The 9,348-nt window shown below is 51.3% G+C and overlaps 1 protein-coding gene across 8 annotated transcripts in view; it reads right to left on the bottom strand.

Moving 5' to 3' along the window:
- Positions 1 to 19: 19 nt before the first annotated feature.
- The window catches only part of EXTL3 (exostosin like glycosyltransferase 3), a 120,744-nt gene continuing 111,415 nt past the window's right edge, over positions 20 to 9,348 (bottom strand). For all 8 annotated transcript variants that reach the window (XM_085305644.1, XM_085305642.1, XM_085305641.1 and 5 more), the window contains 4 exons: positions 2,956 to 3,083; positions 1,107 to 1,251; positions 805 to 933; positions 20 to 497 (listed from right to left, as the gene is read on the bottom strand). In XM_085305644.1, the coding sequence (XP_085161770.1) occupies positions 288 to 497; positions 805 to 933; positions 1,107 to 1,251; positions 2,956 to 3,083 (612 nt within the window). In that variant the 3' untranslated portion in view covers positions 20 to 287. The remainder of the gene's footprint in view (positions 498 to 804; positions 934 to 1,106; positions 1,252 to 2,955; positions 3,084 to 9,348) is intronic.

Here is a 9,348-nt window from a genome sequence, read left to right as displayed (position 1 = left end):
AAAAAGAAAGTCTCACGCGGCAAATCTAAAACACTTTCATTTTAAATAACAATAATTATAATTAAAAAGAACGGCTGCCCTTAGCCAGCGAAGAGGCAGAGCCGCTAGCCGAGGCGCCGCTCCTCAGCCTGCGATCCCAGGGAGCAGCTCTGCGGCAGCGGCGCCGGCAGCGTGATGGGAGGGTGACAGGCGCCCGTGTCCCGCCGGAGGGCGGCCGGAGGCAACGGCGAAAGGGCCTTCGGCACTCGGAGCGCCGCCGTGCTCCGGCCGGAGAGCCCGGCAGCCTCCTAGATGAACTTGAAGCATTTGGTCTTGTCATGGGGCAGGCGGGTCTTGAAGAGGACCGAGTCCACGCGGAACTGGGTGTACAGGAGCGGCATGTAGCCGTACACCTTGACGAAGAAGTTGATGCACTTGTGCCGCTCGTGGAAGTGCGAGTCGTCGTGCGACAGGGCCTGGGGGCAGCCGGGGCAGCGGAAGGTCCAGCGGGAGGTCACCTGCACAGAGAGAGGGGCAGAACCGCGGTCACCGCTGCGCTGCCACCACCGCGGAGCAGCCGCGAAGCCTGGTGGCTCCTGAGCGTCCTCACCGGAGCAGAAYGTAGCCAGGAACAGCGCGGCCACGGGGCAAAGGAGAAAGAGCGGAGGCTGGAAGGTCCCTACAGCTGGGGTGAAATCRCAAGGCAGGTGCCCAGGTTCTCCCTCCAGCCATCCCTTCCTGGATGCAGCACCAAACCCTACAACCTCCAGTCACTGTTTCCTCTGAAATGCAAAATCCGGCACCAATTCCAGCCCGGCGTCTTACCTTTATGGGAGGCTTTCTCGTGAGGTGAGAGACRAGGAAGTTCATGGCAATGTCCTCGCAGTTGATGTACTCATCCACCATGTCACGGATGGCTTGCGGCATCACGTAGGAGTACAGGTAGGCGTAGTACTGAAAGGCACAAAGAGGAGCAACGTCGCTCAAGGACACAGGGAAGCTGAACCGTCTCCCATTACGAGGAGGAAGCGCCTGAATTTCCTCCTTGAAAAAAAACCAAAGCAAGCGGAGGCTGGTTCCTCTGGCACAGCAGGGGAGCGGCGGCGTGGGCGACCGCACTGTCTCACCTTGTGGAAGAAGGCAGCACCAGTGAGCACCATCGAGAGCTCGCACGAGTAGTTGGAGTTGTAGAGCCAGGACTGATGGGGGATGTCCCAGGCGTGGTAGCGCCCCGGGAAGCCCACGATGCGGTCCCTCGCCTCTCGCCAGACCCTGCCAACAAGAAGCGCTTCGGTGAGCCGCGGCGAAGCTGGGGGAGCAGCCCTGCTCTGGCTGACGTCCGCTCCACGCAGCCGGCCACGGACGGCTCCTGCGGGAGGGGTGGCAGATGACRGAAACATTTCTACGGCAAAAAGCTTTGCATCAAAAAGCTACACGGGCGCCTGAAGCATCACTCAGGCTGCTCTCCCGCCCAGAGGTCCGAGCACAACCCCACTGGCGTTGGCGCAAGGCCGAGCTTCTCACATTAGTCCTCTTTCAGAGGGCAACGTGCGTCCTCCTGGTTTAGTCACAGCAACGGAATGTGCTCCTATCTCCGAAGTGACCTAAGGGATCTTCTACAGGCTCGAAAAGAAAACACACAAAAACCCAAAATGACTCCAAACTAGTTTTTGAAGCAAGCAGAGAATGGAGGAACCCAACTTCTGGCGTCTTCCCCCAACCTTCTCCTTTTGCAACCCTTAGAGGCTCCATCTTCTCTTCCATAAAGTCAAGATGACCTGATGCTCCCTTAAGAAGGCTGCTGCGAGGTGTAAGACCCCGGCCTCTGCGGACAGATGGCACCCAACGCCACTGACTCTTCCTCTCCACAACCACAAAAGCGTGCCCGACTCAGCTCCCCACCCCAAACCTGCTCCTGGTGGCTTCCCTGGCCACCAGGGGACAACCTCGGGGACAGCTCCTTTGCCCAAACCGCCCGCTCGCCACTGGTGCTAGGCTTTAAATCGTGAGGTTCGCCTGCGAGAGCGTGGGCTTGTTTAATATTCCACGCTCATCTGACACGCTCTCTCCTGGAGAGAAATCCCACCGGAGAGTGGGAACACTGTCAGGAATAATTAAGCAAAATGTCAGTGCCTAACGTSTAACCTGGGAAATAAATCCATCTTTCTCTTGCAGGGCTGCTGGCTTTTTTATTTCCAGCTCATTTGATCCAATCTACGGTGTCTCCAGCAGGAATTCGGTGACTCTGGACAACGTGAAACAAGTCCCACAGGAGAGGCCGTTGACCACAGAAGGGTTTTCCCCTCTTCCCAGGCACAAAACAGGGCAACGAGTGGCCCTTCTCGCCCGCGTGGCCGCACGCGAGCTCCTATCTCGTCCCGGCGTCCCCTCCCTGGCTGCGAGGTTTGGAAACTGTCGCCGCGAGGCAACCGCGGGCTGCCGAGGCGACYGCGCTTCCGAGAGCCCTGAGCGTTTCTCACATTTACCAACGCAGCAAGAGGCAAAAGATCCTTTTATTGCCACAACCTCTAGYCAAATTAGTGAAAACCCAGAATAACCTGGTAACGAAAACTGAGTACTTGAGCCCGCCAGCAGCTCTGCCAGCCCCACGCTCCCAGTGGGCACGAGGCCAGAGCACAAACTCCTCGTTTCACTTCTCCCGCGTCCCACTCCTCTACGAGCGCAACCCTTTCCTTCCCAGCTAAGCAACGGGAGACACAGAAGGATTTCTCCGGAGAATCGCTGTGTGGGCTCCCCGGAAAGGTCCGCTGCAGCCGGATGCCTGCCGCCAGCTCGCCRCTGAACGGCAAAGGGAGGTAGAAGAGGCTCCCAGCCCCGAGAATTACAGCCTGCTGCAAAGCCTGGAGAACCATCGACGTTCCCGGGCAGCAGTTCGGCCGCCAGGACACCGGACGCTCTCCCGGCTCAGCGAGAAGCCAGATTTGGGCTCCGCCGCAGAGGCGCTCGGCTACTCACCGGAAGCCGAACATGATCTCGTCGTGGCGGAGGTGAGCGTCGTCGTCGATGGACAGGATGGCCTCCGTCTCGATCTCGTCCCACGGCAGGAAGCGGTTGTTCAGGCTGTTCTTCTCCGTGCGGACGACCTAAGAGACAAACGCGCGACCGTCACGGCGGCTGTAGGTAGATGAGATACGGGGKCACCTCCGCGCCCCGTTGACCGTCACGTTTCAGCGTTGCTCCGCGGCCCCAGCGGCTGGGAAATGCCCCCTGAGCGAGAGGGAGACCACCGCTGCCGCTCGAAAGCCCGTCTCCCCGGCTCTGCACAGCCGCCGCCGTTTAAAAACACAGTGAAAAGAATATGGCATCCTGGCAACAAAACGCCATTAAATAAGATTACATTTGATCACATAAAAAAAAAAAAGACAGGCTGAAATCATTAACAGGGGAAATATTTGTATTGGGGATCTGCGTGACAGCTGGTACGATTGAATTCCCACGGAAAGCTCGCATTAGTGCTTTCATCTGTAACAGCCGCTGGAGGGGAATGGAAAATTCGACAAGAACGCGTTAAAATATTTCACTGAAGAGCCATCAAAAGCACGAGTGGTTTATGGCAGGGGGGTGAGGAAATCACGCAGCCCCACTCTGCGCTGGATCAGGGCCCGGGCCAAGCGTGCCATGGGCATCATCTGACACCCCGTCAGTCGGGAAAGGAGAGGAGCCAAGAACGGTCCCTCRATTGCTGCGACAAGGAGAATTCAGATATTCTCCTCCCTCACCACCAGCTGTACCTGTAGGTGGCTTTAGCAAACACAAGTGATCTTGCTGCTGCTCCAGGACCAGCTTTGCCGGCTCAAGAGAGGCACCACAACTCTTCTGGATGGGAAGAGCACGTAGGCGAGTCTATAAGATGAAAGACTAAGTCTGCAGGACGACAAGACAAGTCTATAGGATGACAAGACCATGAGCATGTTGTATGTCATATTACGGGCAAAGCAAACCCCAGAAGGTGCTCATCAGACAGGGCAGAAAACCAGACCTTGGCGGGAGGAGCTGCAGAGGAACACCGAGGTTTTGCCTTGTTAATTTAGAGTCATTAACCCCCATTTCCAGCCCTGCCCTAATTAATCCTGAAGGTGTTACAGCATTTACAGGATCACCATGTTATTATGCGAGCAGCAAATGCTGTAGGAAATTTTCTGCCACCCACACGCAGCCAGCTCCTTTCCCGCCTGGCACGCCAGCTCCCAACCGCTTCGTGAAGACTTCAGTCAGCATCAGGACCAGCAGCTGTGGTAAAAACAGCTCGAGAGGAGCTTCTGCAGTCTCTGAAATGGGCAAGGGCSCCTCCGCTAAATCACAGCCCGTCTGCAGCAGGGAGCTGCTCATCACGCGCTCCAGCCACCAGCAGCACCAAACGGGTTTCAGTCCCATGGTGGGTGTCAAGCTGCAATTTGGAAAGGAGCAGCCTTTCTCCAGATGAAGCCTTGTGAAAAACCTTGACCACTAATAATTTCTGAATGAGCATCTCCCCTCCCTTTGCAGATCTTGCTTTCTACAAAGTTTACTGAGCTATTAAAAACAGCGCTGATATAATTTATCCTTCTGATAAAGCAAGAATGCTCACCATGGCGCATCTCTGCTAGTAAGATGGCATTTGCTAATACAGCTTGATCTCATTGAAGTCTGTGGGTGTCTTAATCATTAGCATTATCGGAAGTTGGACTGAGTCCATAGTAAATTGATATTATGCTTTCCAGGCAACATCCTGCCTGAGGACCCTGCCTTACTGGTTGAAGACACATGAACAGATAAAGGACCAAAGAAGAGTGAGAACCACTAGGCTGAGTCACAGAAATATTTTTCTCCCTTACAGATGTGCTAAGAAACACGTCTGCCTGGCATTTAACAGACACCCACTGCTGAGGGTCTTCATTTTAGCTTCTTGAGAAAGATGCAGGTACAGCATCTCAAACRTCAAATCATTTCTGCTCCCAAAAGCTGAAAGAGGGGAGAGTTTTTGCCTACAGCACAGATCCAGATTTCATGGTCAAGCCACTCGCAAAGCTCTTCCACTGCCAGAGGGTACCTGTGACACCTGTACTTTTTAGCATCACTAATTTTAGAAGCGATTGTGCAAAAGTTTAAAGAGAGACTAGGGTTAGACTTGAGATTTTGCTGCTATTCAAAATCGAAGGAGAGGTAACGATGCAACGTTCAGCTACAGGGGTCTGAAGACCCAACGAAATYGAGGCTGCTTCTAGCTGAGATCTTGAGTCTGGCCCACCAACTTTTGCTGCAAAGTTCTGGATATGAAGGCAAACTCAGCAAGAGGCACGTTTCAGGTTACTCCATCACGCCTGCAGCTCTGCGAGCACTGAGCTTCTGCACTGATCCAGGCGTACTGCTGGTAACGCGGCACCAGGCTTCGCCCGCGAGCGTTCGAGATGCGAGCAGCTTGTAAATCGATAGATTCCAGGGAAACGTGYGTAAACTTTATTGACTGACTTGTTGTTTTCCTGTAACTTACTGACCAATGACATGATGTAACTACTGTCAATTGTGAAAGTGAAGTGGATCCTCACGGAAGCATCGGAAATCGAGGGCCCTAAGCCACGAACAGATCAGCGCGCTGGCATTAAACTCTTCAGTGACGAGAAGGATGCCACAAAGGAGCTGAATGCTGCCAAGCCTTGACAAGCACATTCACTTCCTCACATTAGGTCCAGCAAAAATTAGAAGGAATTTACAGCTACTAACTTTGATGCCTTGCTTTTGGAGAAACTACCCTGATTTACAGCATTTGAGGATACAGCTAACTGTCATCAAGCATCTTTTCAGCGRCTTATGGAAAATGCACACACTTCCCCCTTGGCTGTCGACAGCAAGGGAGCAATCCGGGACCCTTCAGGCAGCAGCTGGGGCTGAGAAACATGTTCTTCCCATCTCCCTGCTCACCAGGGATGGTCCAGGTTTTGGGCTTGACCGCATACGCTGCACCCTGAGCCATGGAAACAGGAGCATCAAGTTATTAGGCCGAAAATATAACTCTTTAGCAATGTGAATTTGGAGGAAATTTTTATTCTTTAATTTTGTAAAAAAAACAGGTTGGGTGGAGTGGGACAAGCACTTGATTCAGGAATTTTAAACGTTCTTATCTCCTCAAAACTCCTTATGTTTCACCAGGGCTCTGAGAACACCAGATTTGTCAGGCATGAAATGGACATTATGGGGATAAGTGTATTCTGAAGCTTATTAGGCTGGGTGAAAAAAGACAGGTTATTATACCAGCAAAGTATAAAAAACCCTCAATCCTCTCCCTCACATGGCATTAAGTGAGATTTAGCAATATTTCATGACTTCATCAAAAAGTTAAAATACAGCCAAATGACACTTTATCCTGCCATACCCTTGGCCACAGGGATCTCAAAGCACTCACCTAGTACCACCGAATRAACCTCCTTCCACAGGGTGTGTGGCTGGGTGGGGAGAAAAAGCAGGTGGATACATCTACAACWTCTACAAATACAGACAAGAGGCACGCTACATTGCCAAATTCAGGAATTCATAGGCCAGAAGAGGCTGCTTGATCGTCTYGTGTGACCTCCTCTTATTTCTCAAGAGTCTCGAGCCAAGAGCTCTGTGAAAACCCAACAAAAGATGTTCCTTGGACAAAGYGGAAAGCATGTGCCCAAACGCTGTGCGCTGGCAACCCTGAGACTCAGCAGCTGCCATTTCCTGAGGGGAGTAAACCAGCGAGGAGAACATGAAATGAGCTGTCTGGCGAGAAGACAGACAGAAAGATGTCTACCAAAAGGCCACCTCCCCTCGAGCATGGTAAGACTCCAAACACAGATCAGAGCACAGCATCATTTTTAGGATCTGCATGCAAACCCCAACCCCTTCAGACTCAATACTACATCAGGTTTTGCTCTTCYGGCTGCCTTTTTTCATGGTTGCTTTTGGCTTTTGTTTTTTTTTTTCCTTAACATCTCTACCATCGGTTAAATTACCAACTGTAGAGCTGCACAAAAATGCCAGCGTGGTCCCAGCTCTGAACAGTCCCCCTAAACAGACTGCAAACCTCCAGGACAAACTGTAAGATAGAAAAAGCTTCTGAGCATCAATTTGTTCCTGGTGTTATTCATAGTCATGTTAGCCAAACGGACCTCAAAAATGTCAGACAGAAATGAAACAAGGTATAAATCTACAATCTGTTCAGCAACAATGCCCCTAACCAGCACTGGTATTTTATATTATGTTTTTATAAATGAAGACAAAAAATGCAGTAAAATCAGTATCTTCTAGCAATCTCCTTGCTAGCAATGCTTTAAACTTAAGCTTTAAATTAAGTGTCACTGAATTGATTTCTGGACAAAGAGCAAACTCTGCAAGAAACCACGAACCTCATCACTCATGTCAGGTCTTCATCAGAAAGAAAAAAAAGGATGTCCTCAGTAGAGCTGGATAATTTAGGGAGACAGAGAACAAGTTCTCCGAAAAGGATGAGTTTCTGCCATTCCCAAGTTCATGGTAATTCAACCCAGGTGAGCTGCATGTCACCATAGCCAGAGTGGGGATGGGGACACCATGAGCTTCCCTTCGCTGAGCAGTTCTGAACTACAGCACCAAGACCCAGAAGCCGAACACATCTCCCTGTTGTGCCCGAGGAGCTGACCTCCACCTACACTTTGAATCAAAATGCAGCAAGCTCCTGCCAGCACAGCACTCTGGGGAAGATGTGGAGTAATTGCACTATCAGCTCCTTTTCTTGGCACCACCTCTGGAAGTATTAGTAAGATTCACGGAGGTGTCTCCTGCTTTGCAGGTGAGCATCCTAGGCAGAGACTCCAGGTTTGTCCCTTCTCCCTTCTGCGCTGTCCCAATGGCAGATATTCTGGACGTAGCCTAATGGCCCCAGCACCAACCGCAGGGTAAGAAACCTGTGGTCAGACCTGTCCTTGGCCTTGTTCAAAGCCAGGATCTCAGCCAAAGACCTGTTGGTCCATCTTATGTGGAAGAGCTTGTGCGAGTTAGAAGATCAGATCCTCTTGGAGGAGGAAAGAAACATAGAGTCGCCCAAATCAGGGATGGGTTATCTGTGCACTTAGTTACAGTTTGAGAGGTGGCACCATCCCCTTCCCCATTTGTAGAGGAAAGCAAGACTGGCACATCTGTGACCCAACAATCTTCTCCCCCTGCAAATCCCACACCGTTTTTGTTTCAAGATGAGCAGGATGTTTCCCATCTGCTTCAGTAACAGCATTTTGTTTCTGAAGAAAGAAAAGAGAAGACCTCAGTAGCTCTCCCAGGCACCTGCAGTTCACATGGCTGCTCTCTTTGGCCAGCGTGGTCTGGAGACAGATTGTCAACGTGTGAGCATTAGGAGAGGAAACGGATGGTCAGTTGCAGACAGATCACATTTCACGTCCAACCGTGCCAGAGCAAGAGCGGGACCCAGTGGTGCCCTTCCCTTCCGAGGAGCTACTGGAGGAATTCTTGAGAATGTCCTCAGTCCACGGGAGGACAAATCCATTCAGCTTGCTTGCACAGACTGCCAGGCTGTTGAAAATCAGCCAAATTAGGCCTAACAGAGGGCAGGGAGGGCTCCATTAGGCTCTAGGAGATGGTCGGCTCCAGCAGAAGGAGAATAACAAGCAGACACGAATAGATCCATTTGTCCTTACCTGCAACTATTCTGTAATTAGCTTTTTATTTTTGACTCGTATTTTAGACAAAATTGGACAGCCTCCAAAAAGGCCAGAGAGAACAAGAAATAGGCGATGCTCTCCCAAGCAGTGGGTGAAAAATCCTGGCTGCTGCGTGCAACAGCACATACAGGGACCCACGCGTCTCTCCACGTGTGGCGTTTTTCCATTCCTCATCAAAAGTGAAAAGCAACCATGGTGACTGCATTTCAGAGTGACTGCCCAACAACTGCTTCTCTGCAACACTGGCCAGAGATGCAGTTGAGCAAGACAGCAAGTCTTCCTGGGCCCAAAATCAACAGCATCTTGGATGTTATGCCATCCTGCAAGAGCAGAGATGTCAAAATGGGTTTGCACCAAGCAGCGGAGGTTTTGGCCATCAGAAGAAGATCCATATGGAAATGACGCACCAGAGGTTCACTCTTTTAAAGATGATTTTTGTTCTGATTTCTCTCTTGCTCCTTGTTACCTTCCACCTGTTTAACAAATGAGGGAGCTGGAAAGAGAAAAGCAGCCAGCCCCAACGCCAGGGCAGCGTGTGCTCGTTGGCTGTGCAGCGAGAAGTCAAGCTCTCCTTCTCAAAGCAGCTGACGGCAAGAACTGAAAGAAGCAGTTACCATGGCCACACACACCACTAAAAATCTCTCGAGTCCTCTACACATTTCCAGTGTGGAAGACATTTGTGCGTGCCACACATTTC

The sequence above is a fragment of the Rhea americana genome, unplaced genomic scaffold (genome assembly GCF_003343005.1).
Source record: "Rhea americana isolate MKP2758 unplaced genomic scaffold, rheAme1 scaffold_225, whole genome shotgun sequence".
Classification (NCBI taxonomy): domain Eukaryota; kingdom Metazoa; phylum Chordata; class Aves; order Rheiformes; family Rheidae; genus Rhea; species Rhea americana.
The sequence above is the reverse complement of the archived record's forward strand: the minus strand, read 5'-3'. Positions and strand labels throughout refer to the sequence as shown.